Source organism: Nycticebus coucang, chromosome 11 (genome assembly GCF_027406575.1).
Source record: "Nycticebus coucang isolate mNycCou1 chromosome 11, mNycCou1.pri, whole genome shotgun sequence".
Taxonomy (NCBI): Eukaryota; Metazoa; Chordata; class Mammalia; order Primates; family Lorisidae; genus Nycticebus; species Nycticebus coucang.
Window position 1 is genome coordinate 29392293 of NC_069790.1, and position 13013 is coordinate 29405305.

The following is a 13013-nucleotide window of genomic DNA, read 5'->3' on the forward strand; positions in this document are numbered from 1 at the left end:
CAGTTTTTCAAAGAAGGATCTTTCAGAAATACAAATGGTTGTCCAGAGTCTTCTAAGCTACTAGTTATACAAAGAGATGAGAGAGCCTCCTCATGGCTTCTGGATCTGGAATGAGCAATGCTTCCCTCTTTCTGGGCTCACAAAACACTGATTTTAAACAGGCTGATTTATCTATATGTTAAAAAAAATTGCGTTTTCATCTTTTTTTTTTTTTTTTTTTGCAGTTTTTGGCTGGGGCCGAGTTTGAACCACCTCCAGTATATGGGGCCGGCACCCTACTCCTTTGAGCCACAGGCGCTCCCAGCATTTTCATCTTAATGATTGTTGTCTTATAAACATAGAGTGTCAGCAACAGCCTCTTCAAAACAACCTGCTTTGTACTAATGAGGCTCTGTCTACACCATCAGCACAGCTTTATGAGTTGACTAGAATACTGGGCAAAATTTAGCACTGCAGGTAAAATAACCAGGTAAAGGATCTCACCTTTCTCACACACAGGAAGACAGAAGCTAGAAAGAATGTCTGTAGGTCACTGAACTTTTGTAATTATAAATGGGTGCAGTTTCCCCATTTTAGTACTTTCCCTTTAAAGCATTTGACTTTCAAGATAAGACATTACAACCCAGTAAACTCCTTGAAGGCAGCTCCTGCCTTGCTCTTCACCATATCCCCAGCACCCAGCACGGTACTTGGTACATAGAAGGTGCTCAAGAAAATTGTGTGGAATGGATGAACGAATCAATACGTCATTAAGTTTCAGACCTAGGCTTTGTGAAATGTGTGTCCTGGCAATATACATTACAAATCAAGTAAGAATCTCACCTTTACCTAAAGATATAAACTTATCTTTCATAGCCAGGGAATCCTGGTCTCCCAGGGTTGGAACTCTAGAGAAGATTCTCCTTGTGACCAGGCTTGAAATGCCAAAGTTATGGCACAGGAGGTGGTGACATGATACATGTAATAAGGAAGAAAAGGCCCAGCCCAGGTTTTTAGGGCCTGGAACTTTTAGGAATACTTTTTAGAGATTGTGTATTAATCTTTATTGTATTCATTCATCTTTATTAGCTGTATTCATTTCACTCAAGACCAGGGCTTCTTAGTCTTGGCAATATCAACATACTGGGAGAATAATCCTTTGTCGTGGGGGCTCTTCTGTACATTGCAGCATCCGTAGCAGCATCCTTGACCTCTACCCACTAGATGCTAGAACCTGCCCCCCAGCTCAGTTGTCATAACCCAACAGTGTCTCCAAATGTCCTCTGCCAGACAAGATCACCCCTGCTTGAGGACCACTGCTCCAGACTGACACCTACTTTAGTGGCCACTATAGATGGCACTGGTGTAGGTTAAGGAGCTCCCTCAGGGGAAGCTCTGGACCATGACCCCAAACCTTGGCTTCTACTCTGAGGCATCAACAGGAGGTCAAGTTGTACAACAAGATGGCCTTGTCAGAACAAGGGCCTCATTTTTGTCCCTGGGAATTATACACACTTCAGCCGAATGGGTCTCAGTAGTGGTATTTTTCTGGACAATGCACAGAAGTAATGAAAGAAAACTAATTTGGGGTTTTCAGTTTGTGTTTTTCTTCTTTGATTCTTTCATTTTTTTATAACATTTAATTTTTTTTCAGAATATTAAGGGGCTACATATGTTTTGTTTTGTTTATATACTTTGTTTCTTTGTACAGATAAAGTCAAAGGAAACCAATTTTGGACAAGAGGAATTTAAAGCCTAAATGAAGACAGCGTGTAGTGGAAGTCTTCGTGCATTAGTTGGGCTGAATACAATCTGGGATAACTGCACTGACGGTGGTGGTTTTCCCTCCTCTAAAGAGTTCTGGGGAGAACAGTGCAGGTCAAGTCTCTCAGCTCTCTATCCTCTGGCCTGATGTCGCAAACACAGTTTGCCTGAAACAGGCCCATTTCTCTAAATTAAGTCTGCTGAGACCTTCTCCATTCCCCTGCCTACACTTAGATAAATGAACAGTTGCTCAACCCAGGATGATCTACTGATGAGCTACTTAATGTGAGTTGAAACGTGGGTTCCTGCCACTATGCTTCACTCACAAGCTGTGTGACAGGGGACAACTCCCTCAACTCGTTATTCCTTAGCTTTTCATCTGTAAAATGAATATACCAGTAATTACGGCTACCATATCCTCATGGGATTGCTGTGCGAATACAATGAAATAACAATATAGACAACTCCTTAAAATGCTCTGCAGGATGCTGTTAATATTGTTGTGGGAGAATTTTAAATGAGTTATCATATTGCCTCCAGAGCTTTTAAGAACTCCCGTGGCCCTGTGAATAATAACAGCAGCTATCTTTACCAAGGCTCTGTGCCAAGGAGGACAAAGAAAAGTACAAGGAGAAGAGGCCCTGGAAGGTGGGAAAGGTTTCCTCTAGAATAGTCTCCGTCTCCCTTCTATGTCTATCTCCTGTTTTTTTCATTGTTCATCATTTTTTCATTGTCTTGTCTCATATGATTATGAGAGGAGACTCAGGAGTTAGACCTTCTGGATTTAATCCTAGTTCCATCGCCTATTAGTTCTGTAATCTTAGGTAAGTTACGCTACTTCGCTGTGCCTCAGTTTCCTCATTCATAATTGGGTCTAACAAAAGTGCCTACCTCACAGGTTTGTTGTGAGAATGAAAGGAGAAAAATGTAATGTCATGGTAGAGAATGACTGAAAAGGCTCCAGAACTGGAATTCCTGGGTTTGAAACTCAGCTGCTTTGTTTCTAAGCCAAACAAGTTACTTGCCTTAGTTTCCACATCCAAAAAGTAGGAGTAGTAAGCCCTTGTAGGATTGTTTCATGTGTTGACAAAATATGTCGAAAGTGACTAGCATATGGAAAGCATTCAGCAGGTAGCTTGATTAATAGAACATGATCCTCCTGATCACGTTAGCAGGTGTTATGCATAATCATTGTTGTTATTGTTATTATTATAATTATTGTGTGTATACAATTGTGTGTCCTGGCTAGATCACTCACTGGGAATTTAAGGGCACTCTGTGTGCCCTAAGCTGTAGACTTTGGAGTAGTTATAAAACACTGTCTCCCTGAATAAATTCCAATTTCTAGGTATCAAAGTCTCACTTATCACCAGCAAGAAGATGGGACCATGTCTCATAGTGAAGCATTGAAGGGCAGGAAAGCTGGCTAGACACCTTGTGATGGGCAACTGGTGGGCCCTCAAGGCAAACAGGCACACAGCTCCACCCTGCAGAGTTTACATCTCAGTTTCTCCTTTCCTCTTTCAAGAGTGGCAAACTTCAGTGCAAGTGAGAAGTTACTGTGAAACACACAGAAACACTTACTGGCATCAAGACAGCAGAAGATCCTGGCATTGTAGGGTTGGGCAGGGTCCCGGGCATGGAGGCTGGCATGGGCTGTCTCTGTCTGTTGTGGAGTTGTAGCAGAGAAGATAGAGAGCCTGGGACAGGCCTGGGACAAAGAAATAGAAAACAAACATTATTCCTAATGCCCTGAGTCTGTTTCGCCAATGTCCAGAACAGCAAGGACAACACCATCACATGTGCAGCAGATCAGATCCACTGATGGGAGAGCCACATAATTGAGGATATTAGGGAAATAATAAGAAATAAAATACCAGCCTGGCTTCCTTTGCTGCTTCCTAGTTAATAAATACATCAAATTCCACTTCATTTCCTGGCCTCTATTATCTAACTGATGTTCAGTAAAATAAGCCTGTGGATACCCTACAAGCTTAGGAAAAGGACTTCATGGTAGAATCCTGTGTTTACTCGGAAGTCTCAGTGCCCTGGGGTGCCTTAGAGCCTGATAGCTATGTCCATTGATCTTCGTGATCCACACTTTCCAGTGCCTCTTCCTAGAAGCCCACCTGGCTTTTTCACTCTCTGCATTTGCAGAGCAAACTTCATTCATGAATTCCCAACAGAAATTTGTTCTGATTTTTTCATAGTTCTCCACTGTGAGTGGAAAAAAACCAAAGTCAGGACACAAACCAAAGCAGCTGGCTTTCAGGGCAGCAGCACAGCTGGCCTTTCTCAGGGTGAGTCCAGAGCACAGCCTCCAATTACTGACCTCTCTTTTCATAATAACTCGAAGTGTTAGGCTGTTTGACAGAAACTGATTTGGAACTGACCTGGTGGACTTGGGTAAGCGCTCCTTGGGGGAGTACTGTACAGAGTTTGAGCTTTTGCTTCAATTTGCCAGAAAAAAAAAAATTTAAGGGCCTTAAATTGATTTAATGAGCCAGGGAATGTGGGGCTGAGGTGAAAAGGGAATTATTTGTGTTTATTAAAAATAGCAAAAAAGTGACCTCCCCAGCTAAATTCTCAGTCTCTTGATCTGTTTGCTCTGGGGAGTATCTATATAAATGTCAAACCATTAAATTCAAGACTTAACAAACAAAACAGAACAAACAAACAAAAACCTCTCAGGACCTCTCATAGAGTCTTCCTTGTTAAACAAACTTATCCTGCACATCATGCAAGAAACTAGTGCTTCCAGAATTTATGCATTTTCTGAAAACAAAGAGAGCAAGGGTTCATGAGTGGGACTCCCTTACGCTAAGTGCTACGCAAAGGTTACAGGCAGAGATGTTCTGTGTGGGCCAACACCTTCCTGAGCTTCAGGGAAAGACAGCCCTGTTGAGATCACCAGCAGAGTAGCAGAAAGAGCCACTTTTTTGGAGTTCCTTTCCCTCCAAAGGACAGGAAGGAAGCAGGAGACTGGCTGAGTGTGGTGGCTCATGCCTGTAATCCTAGCACTTTGAGAGGTGGAAAAGGGTGGATTGCTTGAGCTCAGGAGGTGGTGGCCAACCTGAGCAAGAGCAAGACCCCATCTCTACTAAGAAAAAATGGAAAACATAGCCAGGCATTGTGATAGGTACCTAGTAGTCCCAGCTAATCAGGACGCTGAGGCAGGAGGATTGCTAGAGTCCAGAAGTTTGAAGCTGCTGTGAGCTATGACACCATAGCACTCTACCCAAGGTGACAGAGTGAGACTCTGCCTAAAAAAATAAAAAATAAAAAAAGTCCTTCCTTTGCATGACTGTTATAATTCCAAAGAAGATGGAGTTTTCCACTCTTTTATTGCCCCAGAGCTCTTTTAGAAATAGAGCTAACCATCACAGTCACATACATCATAGGATGAGTCATTAAATCAGTCAAGATTTATGATCAGCTTGGGACAGTGTTTGTATGAAAATATAAAAGAATATAAAGCTTTTCTTCAGAAGTTATGTGATTGTACAAACTGAACCCAATTCTGCTAACAGGACGCACGTATGAGGAGACACAGAGACAGGCTAACGTAAGTCACTCACAGCAAGGAAATGAGTGCTCTCAGATGAGCAGATGAAACACTATGGGTGTCCCTCGCCATGTGCCCTGAGGACCTGGGGAAGAGGACGAGGACGGATTGACCATAAGGACCAGCAGGGCCTTTAAAGTTCCTTTTGCCTGTACAATTTTAGGAGACCGCTGATTTCAGTTACTCCAAAATACGATGATAACTTGTGCTTTCACTGGCTTAAAGTCTCTTTTAGAGGTGGATGACTTGAGTCAGATAGGTATAGGATGTAGCTCAGCCAGCAGACAATGTTGCATATATTCTCCATCTTAATGTGTTGTTTGGAAACTTTATTGCAAAAAAAAAAAAAATAGTTGTATGTCAAAGTCTACAATGTTTAATAATAGTTCTTCTAAATCCAAGATTAATAGTCTGAACCCCCTAGTTTCATGATGAGGAAGATCCATTGAGAGCACCCCTACATCTTATCTTAGTAGATGTACAAACACACATTACAGGCTTTTATCATGTTTCTGTGTCCTTAGCCACCACGAGGAATGCTTTGAGTATAGACAGAGACAAGCAAAAACTGTTACGGAAAAAACAACTAAAAAAATTTCTTTTTATTATGCTGGTTTACAATATCATACTCATGGATTAAAGGCGATGTAATATCATCATTCACATTCTGTCTCTAACCTGACATATTAAAAATAATCTTAGCTGTTAGTGTTATGGAGGCATTCTTTTTTTTTTTTTTTTTTATTGTTGGGGATTCATTGAGGGTACAATAAGCCAGTTACACTGATTGCAATTGTCAGGTAAAGTCCCTCTTGCAATCATGTCTTGCCCCCATAAAGTGTGACACACACTAAGGCCCCACCCTCCTCCCTCCATCCCTCTGTCTGATTCCCCCCCCATAACCTTAATTGTCATTAATTGTCCTCATATCAAGATTGAGTACATAGGATTCATGCTTCTCCATTCTTGTGATGCTGTACTAAGAATACTGTCTTCCACTTCCATCCAGGTCAATACGAAGGATGTAAAGTCTCCATTTTTTTTAATGGCTGAATAGTACTCCATGGTATACATATACCACAGCTTGTTAATCCATTCTTGGGTTGGTGGGCATTTAGGCTGTTTCCACATTTTGGCAATGGTGAGGCATTCTTTTTTAAAAAAAGAAATTGATTAGGCTGGGCTCCCGTAGCGCAGTGGTTACGGTGCCAGCCACTTACACTGAGGGTGACAGGTTTGAACCCGGCCCTGGGCCAGCTAAACAATGACAACTGCAACAAAAAATAGTTAGACATTGTGGCAGGTGTCTGTAGTCCCAGTTACTTGGGAGGTTGAGGCAAGAGAATCTCTTAAGCCCAAGAGTTGGAGGTTGCTGTGAGCTGTGACACCACAGCACTCTAGCAAGGGTAATACAGTGAGACTCTGTTTCAAAAAAAAAAAAAAGAAAGAAAGAAATTGTATTAAATAACTTAATGGTGACACCAATGGAGACATAAAAATAATTACATTTAAAATGAACTATTCTTCCTAGAACTGTGGAAAACTCCTAGTTGTATAGAATAGTTTGCAGATGGTATGGTATGTTTCATTTAATCCAATGTTCTTATTAGGTAAGTTATTTCTACACCTTTCATAGATCAGATTTTTTTAATACCAAGTATTTGCTCATTCAGATAGCCTTACAGGGTACCAAAGTCCCTTGGGATTATAATAATTTCCTAATGATACCATCAGACTAATTAGCAATGAATACCTGAAGGGGATATGTGTATGTTTGAATTCTGAATAATTTTGAGGTTATTGTTTTATACAGGTTCTGCAAATTATCTCCCCAAACTTTATCTACCAAACTGATGGAGGTTTTTATAGGCTTCTTGCCTGAAGCCTTTAGTAAAATCATTATATCTACCTATTTTAGATATATAAAGGATTAGACTGAGGTAATTATCGATATTAGTAGGCCTAAAAAACAATCATTTGTCTGGAATATTCATATCATTGAAGCAAGTGATACTGGAATTATTGTATTGTCTAATTCCTTTTGTGTATATTGAAATAAGAATTATTATTATTTAATACATTATAACTGCATAAAACTTTTTTACATTGCACTTAAACAACACTTGATATTTTCCAAAGTGTTTTTTAAAAGTCCCTATTTTATGTGACTTGGAACAATGCCGTGTAGTGGGCAGTTCCTGTTATTCTCCTTTTACTTGGGAGTATGATGAATTCAGAAACATTTAAATTTGCCCAAGGTCACAAGGATCAGGAAAGGGAACAGAGCTTACACTCAACTTGCAAGACAGGGCTTCCCCCATCACACCTTGATGGCTTCTGTAATTATGTTATTATTGATTTTTTTGTGTGCTAAAATAAATTCACAGTTCATTTCCTTTGATCGGCACACTGCTCCCTAGAATTTCTATGAAGTAGTAATTTACTGTAATACTGCTAACATGAGAATTCACTCATCCACATGAAATTATGTTTTCTTCCTCCAAAAGAAAACAAAACAAAAATTCCCAAACAACACATCATTTAGACTCTGAAAATAAGATGGCAAATTGCAGTGGAGTTGTGAAAACAAAGATTCGACAGTCTTTCTCCAGTGCAGGCTTGCTGCCATGAGCTAATAATTCCAGACTTTGAGCAAGCTAAGCCTCTTTTTTAATAACCAAATGCCTCTAGGTAAAGTATTTCTACTAAAAATTATTGAGGCATGGAACAAGGTAAGATGTGTGAGCTCATGTTGGATTGTTCAATTACTAAACTGAGTCCGGCAGCATTAAGAATTTTCCAACTTGACAGATTATTCCTCTTTATACACTTATATAAACATACTGCTTATGGGTGAAATCTATGTAAGCTTTTCTTTCAATTAAAATGTCAAGGATGACAAACTGTTTTCACTGTCCTTAAAAGAATGATAGGTACCACAGCAAGCGATTTCATGTCCTCATTCCCCTGGCCCCCCACACACAAAGGATATTTTCCAGTCTAGGGGGCGTCTAAAAGGCCTGAACTGTGTCTACGGGTCTTCCCTGCCCTTGGCCAAGACTATCTTCTGGCCAGAGCTTTGGTTTAGAAGGTTTGAGGAGAGTCTCTGTACGCTGCCCTCCTTTCCCAGGTTTTCGGAAAACCTGTGGCACCTAAGGATCATCTACCAAACTCTCAGGACAGACAGATCTGCCATGTATGTGATCAGGCCAAGGATGAAAAAACTTAGGTTAGAAAATTGGAAGATCAATCTTAGCATTGAAAGCAGACCTAAATATCAAAGAAATCTGGAAAAAATAAAAAATAATAACATAAGGGAACAGAATTTATAAAAAAAACAAAAAGGTGGGGGGAGGCTTCAGAGAGCAGACGATACAGATGCCAAGGCTATTAGAGTTATTAACGTTAGGGAAAAGGCTTTCTTACCTTTGGGGCTTTCCTTTGCATCAATTGTCTAATGAATGGATCAGACCATAGGCTATCTCAAAAACCCCTGAAGCTCTAAAATTCAGATTCTAGCACTCAAAATGAAACGTAGATACTCTTCATCTAAGTAGACTATAAATTCCACCATGATAAGGCTTTCCTTCACTGCCCCCTGAAGCATCCACAGTGCTTACAACAACCTGTAGCAGGTGCAAAGTAGGTGGTCAGCGTCTATATTCAATGACATTGAGGCGGGCTAGCATTTAGTTCTTAACATCAAGACTGCATTTGAAACATGACTAGACCTGCCCCTACTAGTTTATGAAAAGAAACATATACTTCCTTTAGACCTTCTCAAATGAAGTGTTTTGGCCTATTTTGGCAAAATGGGTTGTGTCTTGGGAAAGAGAGTGAAATGTTAGAGAGTAAAATATAAACTATTAAATCTTTAAGAGAAAGCAGTTTCTAATGCAAAATGCTTATTTGTTCATTGTCCTCTTACATGAAATTTAAAAATTTCTATTTTTGTAAAGAAAGCAAATTGTCAGGGTAATCAGTAGAATGGGAAATGGAAAGAACACAGGTGATTTCTTCCACAGGTAATTATTACATTGTACAAGGGAATAATGAAGGACATGGGCTCAGAAGCTGAACTGCCTATGTTGTTATGCAAGTTCTGCCACCTACTACCTGTGTGATCTTGGGTAAGTCAGTTGGCCTCTCTGTGCCTCAGTTTCCCCAACTGTAAAATGGGGGTGTTAAATATGTTGAATATGCTAATAAAATTAGTTTCCATTGTCTGTGTTATTATTACTCTTCTGAAAGGATGATCAAACATTAATTACCACATTATAGTCAAGAAATTGTGGCTTGCTCTTAAACACCAACCTTTAGCTTTAATTAAAGAACCAAAACCTAATGAATATAAAATGTCCAGTACTGCCTGCATACATAAGATATTTCTTTAAAAATCCATCAACTTGAGGCTCCCAAATACTTTTGCGGGGCAAATGGACTCTTCTCACCCACAACTTTACAGAATTTCAAAATAACTTCATATTATTTCTCAGAAAAGGCCCTTGAAAATATTTCCTCAAAATGGAACCAAGCTAGTTCCCCAGAGATCAGTCCTCAGTATCTTGTTTTTTCCTGAAAACAATGACAAAACTCCAACAGAAGCAATAACTGGGCGAACAAGAAAGCTATCTGGCCCATAATTAAAAAGACATCGCATTACCCGTATTGTGAACGAGCTCATGCTCTGAGCTTGAGCTCATGCTCTGAGCTCAGTCTTACTGCCAAGCTCCTAAAGATAGACAGCAAATACAGTATTTCCCTTTTCACAAATGATACAAAGAAGTAGAAATATTTAGCCCTAGAAAAAGCACAAAAATACCAGCAGATTTAATTAAAACATGCATTCTCCTTCTCATCCTTGATGAGGAGAAAGCTCCTGCCATCCCTCGATGCTTTCTCAAGGGATGGCAGGATTTCCCTGTAAGAACTGTTCCCCGCCTGCTTTTCTTTTAATGATGCAGGAATTTGGGAATTTCTCTCTAGAAAGAGAATTTTGCCCTTGTATGTGTAGTTTTCTCTCTGCCTCATCCCTAGCCCTTACTTTGTTCTACAAGACTAGTCCTGAGTAGCAAATGCTACAGCCCCTCAAGAGAGACCAGCAAGGCCATCTCCCTGAGACAGAGCAGGACAGAGCTCCACCGCCTTGCACCATCTGGCCTCTACCTCTAGCTCAGTGCTTGATGTACCTGTCACAGTGACTCTCTGCCACCTTTGTGAAGTATTATCTTCCCTCCTGCCACAGAGCCTTAAGTAAGCCTCACCACATTTTCTGGACAACCACAACAGATTGGGGCTTTTTGTAGAGTGTTCTCTGTGTACCCCATACATTTCCCTAGTAACATTTATCACTATTCAATCAATCACTTATCAAAGATCAATTAAACACCTAATATGCATCAGGCTCCATGCACTTTGATCTTAGAAGGGAAAACTGGTTTGGCCAGTTAGATCATTTACATAATAATTCATTTACAAATTTCCAATTGGTGAGGATATAATGACAAATAAAAATAGTATATTCTGTTATCTCTTGGAGTTTAGCATCTCAGCTTCTGATTGTAATTCATTATTGATTTGTTTGTTTTTTTTTTTTTAGATACAGGGTCTTGCTATGTTGCCCAGGCTAGCCTCAAACTTCTGGGCTCAAACAATCCTCCTATCTCAGCTTCTAGAGTAGCTGGAAATATAGCTGCTCAATGCAGAGTCTGGCAATTCATCAATGAGTTTTGAGTAATATTTTCAAATGTCTTTCCTCCTAAATAGACAATAAACTTCCTAAATCAAAAATTTTGTCTGTCTTGCTTACTGTAGCAGATAATTCTGAAGTTTTAAAGAATATATATTACTGGTAGCTGCTTAATAAATATTTCTTGAATGAATGAAAACATAGATATCAAGGATTTCCTTGACTAGCAATGGACAGTCTAAAAATCATGTTTAATAGATTATCTTCATTAACTAACAAGAAGAAATGAATTGATTTACAAGCTATAAGCGAAACTCTCATTCACTTTAACAACCTAACACAAATCATTTTTGTTCTTGAAAGGTATAAATGGTTAACCCCCAAGGTAATGTGTACTTTTTATCAGTGCCCCTTAAATTAAACTCAAGCTTTCAGATGAGGTGTAGGCCCATTTTGTTTTTGTATCGATTAAATTAATTTTCATTTGAAATTATATTTTAGGCATTTCATAGGAAAAGGCCAAGAATAATTTAGGAACACTCATCTGTCTCCAATCTATATAATGTTTTAAAAATTGGATGTCTGCCTTGCAATAAAGTTGCACTTTATAATGTTCAGAGCTCTGCGCTAGGAGGTACCAGTTACACCCACACTATGGTCAACTAAACATCTCATTTCTGCTTTGTATAAACTTATTGATATTGACGAGGGCGCTTTTGGAATCATTACCACCAGGGGTGTTAGAAATTGAATTTGCCACACAAAGTAAATCTGGGCCTCCTTTCTATCAATTATGTACTACTGATGCCTTTATTTTATAGGTATAGTATCTGACATTTTAGAAACAAGAACTTCTTTTTCATTAAATGAAGCCTGGTTTGGAGAATGCCAATAGTCGTAATAAAATGTAATACAGCTAACAGATGTGTGTCCTGATGGAGCCTTTGCTCAGCTTTACAGCATATATGCTGTATCTACTTAGGGGAAGATATGTCTACTAGCTCTTCCATGCTTCACGTGTTTTAAACAGAGCAGTAATAGGAGGGGAAATCTGAATTTATGATCATTCTGTTAAGACCTTTATTTATTAAAAAAATAAATAACCTTTATTTTTCTGGCTTCTTTAATGACTGATTCCTTTGAATTAGTCACATGGTCAGCCTGATTCATTTGTTAACCAGAAACATAGTTGAATTGGTTTCTGATGTACTCTTGTCAGAAAAACAAAAACAAAAACCTATTTTCAAAATCTGGTATTTATTTTCCTTGTAAAGAGCTAAAGGCTCTTTGTAAAGATCTCTTACAAAAGACTCTAATATGCTTGAACAGTTTGACTTTAGCCACGGTCAGACTTACAGAAGTGAAGAGATGGCTTTTCAATCAGTCAATAACTTTGCAGTTACATCAATTATTCATAAAGTTACATTAGAAAAAGCAAGTAAATGCAGATCAAACAATAAAATAAAAGATGGTTTTGAACGCAATATAGATAAATGCTATACATCCAACTGGCTGGGAAAAAAATATCATTATAGAGACATATAGCTAAGTGAAATTTCTTCCCGTTGTGAGTTGTTAATAAGCTTCCTCTTGCCTCATAAGGACAAATAAGTAGCTCTCTGATTACGAGCCTTGTCATTTACATGTGATTGCTGCTTGCATTCATCCACCATAAATGAATAATTCATGAAAACATTCACTGATACACTGGCCTGGGTATTCGATAGAGGCCAAGAGCTCCCAGAGCGTACAGCCCCACCGCCACCCCAAGCTCTAAATCAGCAATTCTGCTTGGGTTCCTCCAGGCCTTCCACTCAGCTTATCAGTTATCACCTTTTAACAAATAATTAGCACTCACAACTAGCACCATCCTTTGATACCTACATTCCAAATGGATAGCTGAATTTTGCATCTGAATGATGATAGCTCCAGCCACAAGGGACTTCAGCAAAAACAGAACTCTTAAAAAAATCTGTTGGATCACCCAGGCAGCCTTTGCTTACCCTGTGCCTTTTG

At 39.3% G+C, this 13013-nt stretch overlaps 1 protein-coding gene across 7 annotated transcripts in view; it reads right to left on the minus strand.

Moving 5' to 3' along the window:
• CREB5 (cAMP responsive element binding protein 5) overlaps positions 1–13013 on the minus strand; it is a 536752-nt gene that overhangs the window by 129481 nt on the left and 394258 nt on the right. For all 7 annotated transcript variants that reach the window (XM_053553440.1, XM_053553438.1, XM_053553443.1 and 4 more), the window contains one exon: positions 3328–3454. In XM_053553440.1, the coding sequence (XP_053409415.1) occupies positions 3328–3454 (127 nt within the window). The remainder of the gene's footprint in view (positions 1–3327; positions 3455–13013) is intronic.